The following is a 15,761-nucleotide window of genomic DNA, read 5'->3' as shown; positions in this document are numbered from 1 at the left end:
AGTATGTCTCATGTGTTGTGTGTCTATATGTTTGTCTGAGTGCATGTATTTATTAGCGTGAATGGCGAGGGGTGAGGGTGAAATATAACATCATCATCGCCCCTCGAACGTTGAGAGCGTATGAGTATGTGTTCGGGGTCGATGGCGGAATATTTATAAAAGTACTCCATCGACCCCAATCTAGTTTAGTTCGAGTATAGGTCGGTGGAGGAATATCAAGTACTCCACCGACCAAACGGAATGAGTGTATTGTATGGATGTATTTATGTGTATGAATGTATTTATCTGTATGAATGTAGTGTTTGTAAATAGAAGTGTAAATAGAATATTGACTTGACTTAGCTTGGGGCTGAAATGACCCAGATGTCGGAAGCCCCAGTAAAAAAAAAAAAAAAAAATAGTTAAGCCATATGGGTCCCTGTGCTGATGGTGAAATGGAGCGGTACAATCGCCCATCCAGTAGTGTGTGTTTAAGATGGTGCAATATTCATAAAAAAAACCATCCACCCTAATTTTAAATTAAATTATTAATATTGTGTAAGTCGATAGGTGAATGTATTTATTTGTGCGACTGGATTATAGAAGATAGTTATAGGCTAAATTATATTTTGCATGCGTTGGGGATGATGACCTCGCCAATTCCTAGACCATATGACCTAGCTGTCGGAAGCCCCCGTTGATTTGGAAAGTGATGATCTCCATGGGTTAAGGAGGATACTAGCGACCCAGCCGCCTAACAGGATAGGTGAACTCCCATGAGATATAGACGTCCGAGGGTCACCCTTCGGGATGAAAGTCCATTGTACTTTGAATGCAATGTACAATAGGTGTGAATTTATTTATTTGTGCGACTGGATTACCGAAGACACTTTTAGGCTAAAATATATACATTGGATGCGTTGGGGGCGGAAATGACCTAGCTGTCTGTCCTAAGCACCCCAATGGAGCCTAACACGTTGGTTGGGATGATATCCTCGGCATCTCGCTTAAGGGAGAAACTAGCGACCCAGGCGCATAGGGAGAGCGAACCCCTCCCCTGACGTAAATCTCTATGGCCAGCACATCGGGGTGTCAACGCTTAGGGATGAAAAGTTCAAATAGTTAAGCCCTGATTATGGGTAATATACGTTGAAAGCTTGGGATAAATATAGCCTTAGTGTATCAATTGAAATCCTTCTGATCCTCTTGAACTTAAAATAAACAATGGATAAAATTATCTCAACTGTCTATTTATTTTTTTGCTATTTAAAAGAAAAATGGCCGTTAGACACAAGTGTGAATGAATAAAAGCTCTACTGGCTATCAAAAGGTTCTAAAGATAAAAAGAGTAAAAATTCAAAAGCAAGGCGTGAATTAAAAAACAAATCTCGGTTGAAATATTGTTCAAGAAACGCGACCCAGAGGTTAGAGGGTGCACAGGGGGGAGTTTTATCCTGCACGCAATGTCCTGAAAGTATAAATCTACTTGCCCTATAATCGTTCGTTCCCTACACCCTGCACGTGGATTTCTGTTTAATAAATAAAAACATAAATTAATTCTGATCGTTTTTATTTTGAGTGAATCGCGTGACAGTTAAAGTGAAACGGACTCGTGTCGATTCTGTCGGTGGAAATCTTAGTTGTTTTTAATTCCGATCTGATCTGAAATGAACCATAAAAGAACACCGCGGGCGTGTACGGACGGGGTCGATACAAGGAAACTTAACGCACGGTATTGAATCGCTCACACGTTTTGTACGGCACACGGGATTTTCAATTGGAAGGCACAATGAAAATTGATATTGAATTTATTTCCAAAGGAAATACACACTCCTGAGTTATTTCCTGCGGCAAGCTGCGATATTTGATTTTCCGTTTGGCTTCACACCCATTTTTCCGATAGAATGAACAGGGCAATCGTCGGACCGGGCTATTGTTTGCAAAATCGCTAGTTGGGGGGGGAAAACTATGTGATACTGCGATCCCTACTTCCTCGGCTTGAATCAAGAATGTAACACATTGTTTTGTAATCCCTCTTAAATTTTACATGTTAGATGCATCTACCACTTTTTTTTATTCACGAATGATGTAGATCAAGTCTTTATAAAATAACAAATCCAATTGTTATCTACCAAACTTTCGACCTATTTTAATGTCATCATCAGCGTAAAACAATCTTAAATATCATGATGAACCGCCATAGTATCATTTATTGGGTCCGTCTTCACTCTCGGGTTTGTTGAATTACTCAAACGCGTTTCGGCATCGCGTCATCCTCAGTGACTAATTCAACCCGCAAGTGAAGATGGCCCAATAATTGCCTGTTCAGCATGAGCTCACCGATTGGCAAACCAACACCCATCATCAAATCTGAAATATGCCTACAAATTGAAATAATTAAGTTTTTAACAGACCGTTTAAATTTTCTTCTAAGACGAACGGTCCCAACATTGCCAAGGATTGTAACCAGGTGCGCAGTTTACCACAGTTGACAGTTTATCAAGTAACTGTAAAAACGTCACTTGGCACGATTGAGACCGAGTCGGTCTTAAAAGAAATTTGAAACCATATATTAAAAAATTAATTATGTCAATTTGTAGATATTTTTAAGATAGTTTTGACGAGATGGTGACCTTAAAATCGATCGAAAGATTGGCAGTAACAACTGCATTTTTTTTATCAAGACAGAGATCCAGATTATTCGTTATCTCTCTTAAATCGCTTAAAATGACACAGTTGAAGCCATTAAATAAGAAACCAAGCAAAAACCTCAATCAATAAATTTAAATACCTCACAAAGCTAAAATGAAAAAACAAATTGAATTTGAAGAGTAAATGATTTGTTGAGAAATACCCAAACAGCGGGCTCTAATTTCAAAGTGAAAGGAACGTGCGTTGGTAGCTGGAAATTATATTTTATCCCTCCAGGGCCTAAAACACAAGGCAATTTATAATTGTCGAGAGGGTTCCGTAATGAAACTGAATAATCACTCTCAAAGGAGGAAAGGGAGGCGCGGATCGCGGCGTTATCGCCAAGATTTCCACTCCGCGGCAAACAATTTCCACAACGGGGCGGAAAGGATCAGCTAATCTTTTCAAAGATTATTATAATCCCCCCCGGGAGCCTTATCAGTGATAAGTGGCCTTCCTGCCTGTGGAGATTAATCTTAAAGAATAATGACGCCGTTAAATAAGATGTGTAAAACCCACCGCTTTAAACATCAAGGATGAAAATGACTGCGAATTTTTTGCGTTTAGTTGTCAATATATCGTACATTTTTACGCATTCATTTAAAAACAAAGTATAACACATTTGCCATACACGAGTCGGCGAAATTTTAAACAACTCATGCTGTTCAGGTTACCAACCCCTGAGGGGATGCCATCTAATTTCTTTACCTTTTTTTCTGTGTAACAGCTCGCCAAAATTGTTTTTATATACTACACATAATGCTTTCAACTTTTCCAATTTACCAATTTGATTCTACCACTCATTTGAATATAAGACTGTCTCGCCTTGGCATTGACAACAAAAGTGATAATATAATAAAATTCAAAGATCAATTTTACATATTTCATCGTTGAAAGAGATCCTGTTAAATTAAAATTTACGTCAAATTGCCAATTAAATGGTTTACAATAGAAACGTATGAATGGCATTTGAGAAATAAGTGCTAACACTAAGACAAATTGATTGGATTTGTAAGATAAAACCCAGAGGTAAGAGAAAATCGGAAATTTTCCTGCGGTATAATATTGATATGTGAAAGTTGATTGTGCGTTTGCCCAAAAGACAGAGATAGACAGATCGATAGATAGATCGATAGATAGATAGATAGATAGAGAGAGAGAGAGAGAGAGAGAGAGAGAGAGAGATCAAAATACACGCAAAAGTTAGGTCTCTAGGACCTTTCTTACACTTAACGTGTAATCACAATTATAATAGCTGTCAGTACTTAGTAGAGAAAAAATATTATTAAATTTAAGTTACAAAACAAAACCAAATTAACACACAATTAACTGAGATTTTTTAAAATATAATGTAAAATTTATATGTAGAATGATAGGGACAGATGATTATACATATTTTGAAATTAGTATTTCTTTTATTTTAGAATATTTTTTAATTTTTTAGATTTTTTTATTTTTGATGGTATATTGTACATTGGTGTATTGGTAGAGAGAGATATATTGATTGATTAACGATTTACTTATTAAAATACACGCAAAAATTATGTCTCTAGGACCATTCTTACCCTTAACGTGTAATTATAATTATAATATTTGTTTATAGTCGCAAAAGATATAAAATGGAAATAACAAATTATTGTAAAATCAACAATGAAGTAAATGAATAAAGTAGAGTAAGTTGAATTTATAAGTTATATTTTTAAATAGAGCATATTATTGTTGAGTAACAAAATTAGAGATAGATTTTTCATAAGACTCTTAAAAACTAGATTAGAACCTGAACATACATAAGGTAAATTCTAATTTGTAGTATTATATTCAACGAATTTACTTAAGTATTTTTACTATAATTATAATTATAAGATTTGTTTATAGTCGCAACAGACATAAAATAGAAATAACAAATTTGTGTAAAATCAACAATGAAGTAAATGAACAAATTAAGAGTAAGTTGAAGTTATAAGTTATGTTTTTATACACAGCATATTACTGTTGAGTAACAAAATTATATATAGATTTTTTTCGTAAGATTCTTAAAAACTAGATTAGAACCTTCTCGAGTTGGAACATCATTTTACAGATTAAAAATGAAATAAAACACTAATAAAATTATTATTAACGTTGTTCAAGTTAATATAAAAGTATATAATAAAAAGGAAAATAATAAAAGTATATGATGTAATGTTAAGTACGTATATATTAAATAAGGTAAATGCAAATTTCTCGTATTATATTTAACATATTTACTTAAACAGTATTCTTTAAGTGTTAATTTGAATGATTTTATGCTGTTTATTTGTTTTACATACATATGTTTCGTTATTGAGTTAAAGATGTTTGAAGCTTTTATTTTAATTGAATGCTAATGTTTTTGTTTTATGTTTTGGTAGACGAATTAAGTAATTAGCTGTTCTGGTACTAATGTTATGGATATTGCACTGAAATTTAAAATTGTGAAACATGTAGGAAGGGTTTTTAGTTTGTAGTATTTTGTACAAAAAAAGGTTGATATGGAATATATTAGTAAGTCTTTATTTTTAACGTTTTTAGTATCAAAAATTTATCATATATTCTACAATAATATTTCAGGTTAAGGATATAACGGATGAATGTATTTTGCGCTTTTTTATTTTGTAAAGTATAGTTGAGATCACACGTGATGACTAGTTGTGTATATGAATATATATCATTACTAAAGAATGAATTAGCTTTGAGAGAGAGAGAGAGAGAGAGAGAGAGAGAGAGAGAAAGAAAGAAAAAAAGAGAGAGAGAGAGAGATGAAAAGTGGTTAAGGTGCTATGTATAGTGTAATTACCACCTTCTCACAGAATTATAACATAGATAAATAAATAACTTTTCGAATCATTACAAAGTGTCTATGTTGTGCGAGTGGGATGTGCACTTTGGTTTTTACAGCAATGAAAACATGTGATATAAAATTGTATAAAACCTTTTATTTGATCCAATTTATACATAATTTGTTCGGCTCGAGGGGAGACTAGTAATTTTCATATTGATGGCGGTCCCTCGGGACTGCTATCGACATGTTTCTTCATGGAATTTAGAAATGAAAGGATAATCCTATCGACAGCAAATATTGTTGAGTATATTTAAAAGGCATCAAAATATAAATAAACACTAACTCTTTTAAATAGATCGATGCGAAAAGGTTCGGATAAATCGGTCTCCGATCAGACACGAGGGTGAAAATAAAGCCCTACAGGAGTTTTATGAGAGGGTCCACACCCTTTTGAAAATTCATTGGCCGGAACGGGATTCGTGCCCCCTTCCATGATTAGTGAATTATAGGGGTGGTTACTTTGCGGCTCGTGACAGTGACAGGTGATTTCAAGGGGCTCGAGAATATGAAAAGGGGAGAATTGAGCACACGTGTCCCCCGTGGATCCCCCAGTCAATGGACACCCTTTGAATTTAGGGGCGCTGTATTGTCAGGGCCAGGTTAGTAATAGCTCTAACAAAAGAACAATAATTATCGAATTTCTCTAAGACACTGGAATGTAAAGATCTTGAAGATAAAAACATTGATACAGAAACTACTTTGGTGTCATCTTGAGGTAAGATAAATTTCATCTCAATCATCAGTAAGACACTGAAGTTTCATCAAATTTAAAAATATAAAAAACATGACCATAAACATTCAAATAAACATAAGATAACGACTTTAAATTATGTTGTAACACGTCCTAATTTAAAAACCAAACAATCATTTGTTTATTCATTCAAAAATTCAATTAGCCTCAACCTACGAGACAATTTCAGAAAGATGTATAAATAATAATACACCATTTTATAAAAACATCGTTTAAAAAAATATATATATTATTTCAATTATTGGATATTTGGATGCTCTATTCCGATTCTAGGGGAAAAATTGTTGTTTTATTGTATAAATAGCATTGTATTGGGATGGGTGACTCCTAATGAGTGTTCAGAGTGAATGTATTTATTGGTGTGAACGTGTAGTGCGAGAGGGCCGATGGCGGAATATTGGATCATCTACCCTCAATTAGGTTGGCTAGATTATAGGTTTTACACATTTACAACTTTAGGATGATGTAGGAAATCGAGTACTCCAACACCCTGGGTGAATACTATGTATAAAAGAATGTATTTAAGAATGAATGCCGACTCTCATTCATTCTTAAATATATTTTTTTTAATTAATGGGAGACTGATTACGCTGGAGACTGAAATGACCTAGATAGCCCCTCGAGCCCAACCTCGTTGGCTGGACGGAAAGGCCGAGGTCTGACCCCGGATTTCCAACGCACGGGGTAGGTGATTGAGGACTGCTGCTGATTTATTGTAAATTTATTGGAAGCTAGAATTGCCTGGGAACTGCGAGAAGTGAAAGGCCCAACCATGCACACGTGTACATACGTGTATGTGCAGATTTGAACTTACTTAAATCAGTAATCGGTAATTTATATCGTTTAAAAGGGCCAACCTAATCCTCCGAGGTCGTACACGTAATGCCGCGGGACGTCCATCTTAAGAAAAACATCTAATAGAAAACATTAAATATACATTAAACCACCCTATTTATGTTACAATAAGAATTATTTTAACCGGTGAAAATATATTGATAAAAATAGTTCATATTATATTTAGAGTGAATTATTTGTTATATTCAATTTGTTAGTCTTTCCAGTTGTTTTATAAACATAAAAAACAACTGGAAGCAAAGTACTATCCACTTAAAATAACAAATAATTGACTCTAAATATAATATAAACAGATAAAATTAAATTCCCAGATCATTTGAAGAAAAATTATCAATCCGTGCTTGAACGACTGTTAATATTAGTCCACTTATGTTTAGTGGTATAATTGACCATATTATTTCAATTAATTATTCTTTTTATGTAAGGTCTTGGTTGAGATGAAAAAGTCGGCTAAAACCTTCGGCTCAATACGCCGCAGCTCTACCCACTTCACAAAAATCATGGGTTCGAAACCCGCTCGTGACATTGACTTTTTCATCTCAACCAAGACTACATAAAAAGAATAATTAACTGAAATGTTAATATTATATTTAATTTAGAGAAAATGAACATAAAACTCATATAACTTCTGATCAACTATGATAAATTTAGCATCATAATATTTTTGTTTTAGTTGGTCCTATTAATCGAAGTAATTATTTTAATTATAATTATTAAGGAAAATGACATATTGGTCCCAATTAATTAGTCGGTTTGTGAAAAAAATATTCCGGGTATGCCCAATGTGAAAGTTTCATAAAAATGAAAAGTATTCCAATTATCCACGATTTAATAACAATTTGGTCTAGACTCGGTGTTTTCTTGGTCTATGTTTTTTGGGCAATCCGCCAATTTAGGTAAGAGTCAGAGGATCATGAATCATTTTGTTCCTTCTCTAAAACTTGTTTTGTTCATCCAGAACACGAGTGACTTGGAAACTTTCTATTATTACAAACATATCCCGAGTTGAAAACAGCGAGACTAATACTGAACAAATTTTTGTTCCATGTTTCATTAATATTATATACTATCTAATTTTAATTTTGTTGACAAAAGCAAATATAGTCGTTATTGTTTGATATGAAATATATAGAACGCATTTTTTTCTAGTTTGTGAAGGGGAAAACAACAATAAAAAAAAATATTTACCGACATAAAAAAACATCCTCAGGGCCAAAAAGCCAACTGAACAAATATTTATGTATGTACTGTAAAACTAGAAACACCTAAAAATTTAAAGTTTTGAGTAAGTTTTATTGGCTAGTGGATTTACTTTTGTAACGATTAAATTAATTACAAATAAATGTTGACTGGACGGTTGAATAATATTTTAATTATAAATGCAGCTTACATACTATTTCAATGTTCAAATGATAAAAGACTGAAGGACTGCAAACAATGATGCAGGGTCATGCGATAATGAAAATAGTGTTGGGGAGTGAAATGCGATAAAATAATAACAATAATACAGATTAGTGCAAAGTTAGCATGGTCTAGAATTTTGAATATTAGGAGTGACAACATAGCAAACATTAAATCCATTAAAGAAAGTCTTTATTTAGATAAATGGCTCGTTTTTTGCCAATATTATTATATACATATTATATATATGTATATATAGCATATGTAAAATAATATATTTATAGTTAACAGTTATCGGTTGGAAAACAATGGCTTTTTATTTGGTAAGTTTAAAAAAAAGTATTATAACATGGTTCTGGACCCTACTGAGAACACAGTTGAACTAGACTTTTTTCGTAGAAAATTAATCATGAAGAGAAAACATTGTACATTGTAGCAGTACAAATAGAAAACAATTTTATCTGCTTAAAAAATATCCACTGACTAAAATCTACGATACAATTAATGGCGTAAAAAATTCGCGAAGTTCTGTCAAAAAAAGTATTATAATTTCTTTTGATATTTTACATTGGATTCGACGAGTTCGCAGATTTTAGTGAATTTTTTTGTAAAAATTAACAGCGATATTAGGTGGACCAGGAAAGGCTAAAATGTTTGCGTCAATTAATAAAATATCAGATCTAACAGGAGCTTCCGAATATCCATTTTAATCCAAATTTTCCCAAAACTATTCAATAAATTGTAACAATCTAGACTAATAAAATAAATATTTCTACATCTGGTCTAGTAGTACTGATGGTGTTATTAAACTAGTCTTTCCGTCTTATTCACCTTACTTATATTTTTTTTATTAGAATAACTAGTTAACTTAAATTTCTTATTGTTTTATGGTTTACTTTTATTGACGTTGGTTGGATTTATTCCGGGGAAATCAATTTTAAGGAAAGATTACGCGCACAATACTTTTTTTTTTTTACAACAAAAATCCTACAAGATAAGACTTACAGCAAGTCACATGGAACTATAGTTGTGTATGTTTATTTGTTTATTGCTAGGGTTAAAAACAACTGCCGTAAGTGGTATCGATGTGTTTTATTTTTTATACGACGTTTCACGGCCAATTTTATTTATAATACACGACACGCAAAATCGGTCAAATTTAGGTCATAAACTACGCAAATATTCAACCGGTACCACCCACAGCAAAGCGAAAACAGGTCTGGATCGTTAAATCAAGAATATTTATTTACTTAAGTTCTTTAAATTTAGAAGATTATTTATTTACGTGTTTGCCCAACATTAAGACAACTTCCAGAAAAACTTAAAGATGGCAATAAAGTAAACAAATAAATAAAGAACAGGTAGAAAACGATATCCTCTATAAATATATTTTAAGAAATTCTAAAAATAAAAAGGAATCAAGAAGGGAAATGAATATTATTCGATGATACAAAACAGATAAAAGACTAGGAAATAATTTCAAGGCAATTCTTAATCGTACAATATAGCGGGATAATTTTTGACAGAAAAACGCAATATATTTTCTCTCAATGGTAGAAGTGTTAACTGTTTTTGGGTATCTCAGTGTTTTAGAACTCATTTCTGTCAAGTCTGTTAAGTCACTACGTCCAAATTTAATTAAATTTGGCAACTAGCCATAGTGTGGGTAAACGTAAAATATCTTTTTAGCAAGTTAATGTGCTTTTTGCACCGCCAATAAACCCAGATTACAAATTCTTTTGGAAAATCAAAAATTATTGTTCCCTAAATGTAGGTTTTTATTTTTTTTCTCTCGAAAATCACAAAACTTACGATACATTTGAAATAGCTTCACTGAGGATTTACAGGGCCTTAGAACCTTATAAACTACACGAAATGGCACAAACTTGGCATCCGCAAAAATAAATCAGAACCGGAGATATAAAATAAAACATTTCAGGTGATTTTGTTTACTTCGTATATTTCTGACTTATAATGACAAAATATCTAAACATAGCCTGAAATAACACAAACATACTCTGCATTCCAATGGTTGTCAATAACGCTGAATTTGGGCACAATTCAGACGTGTTATGAATTTTTAAGTGACTCAATAGGACACAGAGAAAAAATGATCTCAAAATGACTATTTTTTGTTTACCGCAAAAATTCTTATTTAAGGAGGTTTTTTTTCAACAAAATTTTTTTGTCTACTTTACTGGTAGTGCCTTTTGGATATTCTTCATCATCTTAATCTCATTCAATACAAACCAGATTTTATTATCTTAGATAAACAAACAAATCGATACTTCCACAAAGTACGGCATGTGAGACTAGTATACAAATTACAACTATTTTTATCCCAAGTATTATCTGATTATACAAATCGTACCTTAAGAAGAGATTTTTTGCAGTATACCAGGTAAGAGACTTCTGGGATGAAATAAGAGCTTGCATATGTGCCGCAAGGGTCAATACTAGCCCCGCTGTTGTATGCCATTTTTACTTCTGACATATCCACAAATCACACTGACATATTACAAGTCATCCCTTTTCTACCCAAGCTTCCCTGTTACAACATGCCAACAATTAAAAAATCAGCGATCTTTGGAAAATAAAGCTTAGCCCTTCATAGTTACAAAATTTTTATACTACTACATGAGATTTGTCTGGCATATACTTACACAATGAAACTGTTTTAATCCGACAAACTATTTAGGACTTACATAAGAAAGAATAACTAGGAATCCGCACACACGATTAAGAAAACTACTTACTACCTACTGACCTGACCTATTTGTATGCACTGGTACCAACTTTATGGATACGACAATTATTCCAATATTCCAAGATTAAAAAGATTTTACGGCTAATAGTTTCCGTCCATTCTTATGTACGCACGCACACACTTCACAGGGATCTTTCATATGCTGTTTTTTCATCCATCAAAATATATTTCAGACGTTTTCGTAGTAAATTACAAAATCACACTAACACACAAATACGATCACTCCATTTCACACAATTACCCTATGTACGACGGAAAAGAATAATAAGAGATTATGATCATATTTTTCATCCAGAGCGGCTGTCAATGGATAACTTTCTCTACAACGCTCGTAATGTCACAATCACAAATTAAAATCCAACATGCTGTTGTTTATATAACATACAGTTATAAATGAAAATAAATTAAGAAAAAAAAGTTGAAATATTCATTTTGGGACATATTGATTGGTATTGAAATAAATTATATTTTGAATGGTTGATCTTTTTATTTTTGTACTGAGTAGAAGGTTGAAAATAGTCGTGCTGACTGTCACACGGTAATAATTTTTTTTAAATATTCCTTTTAAGTGGGCGTCGTGGGACGAAACGGGGTCAACATTTCAAATATAATCTAATATGAATTTATCCACTACGAACAATAATCATAGTGCTTGTGAAACACCAAATTATTAAAGATAACAAAGAAATTGAAAATTCTCGAGAGGATATTTTCAATTGATTAAAGATAATTTTAGTATGTTTATAAGGATCTTTTTTTGTCGAATTTTAAGAAGTCAAGGTCTCATCATGGCAAAACAATGTAACTTAAAAATACAATATTTAATACTTTAATGTAATTATGTATATTTATTTTTGATAACATGAATACTCGGTATGTTCTAGATTAAAAAAGAAATTTAATTATTATCTTCTAAGTTTTCGATTTATTAAGGTCGTCATCAGGACAAAACAATTTTAAAAATGTCTACAAATTGAAATAATTTGATTTTTAATAAACAGTTTCAAATTTCTTGGAAGACAGGCTCAGTCCCAACGAAAGATCAAGTGTCTTATACCCACGTTGGCAAACGTTGGGACTGAATCTATCTTAAAATAAATTTAAAACGGTTTATTAAAAATTTAATTATGTCAATTTGTAGACATTTTTAAATTATTTTGTCCTGCGACCTTAATAGGTGAAAAACATGGCAGACAATAATTGAATTTCTTTTTTAATCTAGACCATAACGAGATCCAGAGTATTCATATTAAAATAAACAGACATGATAAATTATTAAATATTATATTTCTAAGTTTAAATTTTTATATTTTGTTAAGTTTTATTATTCTATAAACAAAGCTAGTTTGGTAGATTTTGACTTTTTTAGGGTTTTTGTTTTTGGTAGTAGAGGGAGGGTAAGTAAAACAATGCCCAAGGGGCAAAACGGGATAAGTTCAAAAATTTTCTGAACCTTTGAAACAAATACTACAAAATACAAATAATGTTCATATTTCATCAAATTCTATGTAGTTGAATCTATAAAGATTTTTTTTTACATTTATGTAATCATATTTCGATTTTTTTCTACTTATCACATAACGCACCTTATCTAGTTGTTAACATAAAATTATGCTGATTATCGGACCACCACATATTCAGTTTATGTATAACTTCGATTTGTTTGGTTGGTGAAATAGTGTAAGTCAAGTTGAATTCAAAAACACAATATTTTACGGTCAGATAAATGCACTAATTCACTTTTAATCAATGAAATAAATATTAATACATATAGGTTAAAAAAATTGTCGCACTTAGACAAATATATGAGAGATTCGAGTTTACACATATACAAGTTTTCCAACTCGACTTTATGAACTACCCACAGACTATCACATCTAAAGAATACAGATTAAAGAAGATGTAAGAAACTTATGGTAATTTGCCAAAGTTTGACATATCCAGTTTTGCCCCGAGGGTGCATAACATTCTGTCAACTTCGTTTGATAAGGAGGTGGCTGATAGGTGCGATAGAAGGAAATTTTTCCGAGAAAATATATTCGGAACATCTATCATGATGGCCTTTGACCTAAACTAATCTGACAATTATGAGCATTAGTTCTATACATATTAAAAGAAAGCATATACATATTTAATTAATAATTGTAAGGTATGTAACACGATTTCGTTTGGTAGTTGTTGATTATTTTTATTCTTTTATTTTTTGTAATTGTGGGAGGAATAGTTCCTTTTATCAACTTTTTAATGGTACTGCGACAAGAGGAATAGTTTTTCCGTCGTTTAGGTTGAAAATTCATTTTGAATTTTAACAGAAACCATCCTTCCAAACAGGACAGAAGGTCCTGGAGGTTTTCTGGTGGCCACTACTGGGTCTGGGTCGTTGAATGAAAAGTGGCATCGTCTGGATACGTGATACCATTATTGATAGGTTTTTTTTCAAAATTCTAAGTGGGCGTACGAAATACGAAATGGCGTTATTAGAAATATTTTATAAAAATGTGTCCTATACCATAAATAATTATGTACTACTTATAGTAGTATGTTTCTTAAAACATTCCATTTTTTTTAAAGCGATGAACGGTCAATGAGAAAATTCGGTTCCCGACTCATTAACTAATGATTGATCACCTTTGAACCAAACCGATCTTAGTTCTTCTCTAATGAAGAGTTTAAAATTTGACATTTTGTGAGGTTTATTATTGTGTGGGACGATTTAGTTTGGTAGTTTCTGACTTTTGCGATATTTTTGGTTTTTGTAATCGAAGGAGGATTATTAAATCATTATAAACTTTTTATTATAAGGGGTGCTGATAGTGCGGCAGGGGGAATAGTTTTTCCGATATTTTAGGTTGAAAATTTATTCTGAATTTCAACGGAAATATTCTTCCAAAACAGGAGAACGTCATGGAGCTTCCAGCACTACTGGGTGGAAAGGAAAGTGTAGTCTGCATATGTGAGTACAGTATGGGGATTGTTAGTAATAAATATTTTTTAAATATTCTTAAGTGGGCGTCGAGGAAGAAAACTGAGTCAATATTTCAAATATAATCTTATATAAATTTATCCTATATCACAGATCAAACATATCGTATGTGGAACTTTCCAGATTTTTAAATCAATGAACGGTCAATGAGAAGATTCGATTCCCTCCTCGATGGCATCAATGATGATCGGGCTGCACCGATCTTTAGACCTTCTCTTATAAATAAAAGTAAGCAAAAATAATAAAATAATAATTGTGAAGTATTATTATAGTGTAAATAGGTTTAGTTTGTAAGTTTTTTGTTTTTGTAATATTGGGAGGATTAGTAAATAACCTTTTATCAACATTTTTTTGATAAGAAAGGGGTTGTTGATAGTGTGACAGAGAGAAGTTTTTCTGTCCGTTCGAGTTGAAACTTTATTCGGAACATTTGTACTTTTCTTGAAGTATGAGTTTTTCTCTTTATTTTTGGGGACTTTTTAGTGTAAATATTAGGTAATTAATAATTTCCAGGGGTCCAGAAGAGGAAGGTAGGTTAAGTTTGAAGGTTAGGGGAGTCCGAAGGTAGGCCGGCTCGGACGTACCCTGGGCGAGAGGGACGGGAAAAAAGGGCGATCCAGATGAAAAACTGCCCTGATTTTCCAGTCAGTTTTTTCGGTCGGAAAACCCTCCGAGGAGCCGGCTGGAAAACTGGAGCCGGGGATCGATTGGGCGAGGGACAGAGGCAATGGCGACCCCGAAAATCAATCCCGGGCAAATCGTTCCGAAATTAAATAAATGGCCGGAAAGAGAGTTGACTCACGTTGTATGGCGCGAGCGGTCGTCGAGAGCTTCTGGTTGTTGGACGACATGACAAAAGTCGGATCTCCTCCCGGTCGGTTTTACACAATAAACATGGGATTTCCGAACAAACCCCCGACTCGACAAAACACGGCACACAATATGTCCCACATAGGAGTCCTCGGCCGACTGCGCAGACGGACGCGCAGACTGAGAATCCGACCAGCTCCGCTGGGAGCGACACCTCACCCGGCCCGCGGCCCCGCCGATCCCGCCAACATATTATCAATACTCACTCCGTCGCCGACCCTCGACACCACATGCGAAGCAGCGAACGAAGCTCAGTGCGAAGCACACTTTCAACATCCATACGTGAAAAAATCACTCACATTCAATCATAATTCTTCGTCAATTCTCTTATTAATTATTAACTAACAAATAGTCAATAACGTCTTCCTATGCTTTTTTGTAGGGCATATAACTGAAATCATGAACTAATAAAGGTCAAAATTTAAAACGCTATAACAATATTGTGCTTCGTATAGTTCTTTGTAGTATGTATAAATGAAATTGTATATGTCTGAATTTAAACACCATAACAATACCTTGTTTCGCACTGTGTCGACTAAAATTGGTATAGGGGGGCTGGTATAGGTCAGAATTTAAAATTTGGTAGAAATACTGCTCTTCCCAT

General features: G+C 33.1%; 1 protein-coding gene across 1 annotated transcript in view; it reads right to left on the bottom strand.

Annotated features, from left to right (window-relative positions):
* The window catches only part of LOC112127865 (serine/threonine-protein phosphatase 2B catalytic subunit 3-like), a 177,183-nt gene extending 161,903 nt beyond the window's left edge, over nucleotides 1-15,280 (bottom strand). Inside the window, exon 1 of the mRNA XM_024229346.1 lies at nucleotides 15,090-15,280. Coding sequence (XP_024085114.1) covers nucleotides 15,090-15,138 — 49 coding nt within the window. The 5' untranslated portion in view covers nucleotides 15,139-15,280. The remainder of the gene's footprint in view (nucleotides 1-15,089) is intronic.
* Nucleotides 15,281-15,761: the final 481 nt, after the last annotated feature.

This window comes from Cimex lectularius, unplaced genomic scaffold (genome assembly GCF_000648675.2).
Source record: "Cimex lectularius strain Harlan isolate CLEC.00 unplaced genomic scaffold, Clec_2.1 scaffold350, whole genome shotgun sequence".
Lineage (NCBI taxonomy): Eukaryota > Metazoa > Arthropoda > Insecta > Hemiptera > Cimicidae > Cimex > Cimex lectularius.
Note: the sequence above shows the minus strand (reverse complement) of the source record. Positions and strands in the feature narration are given on the sequence as shown.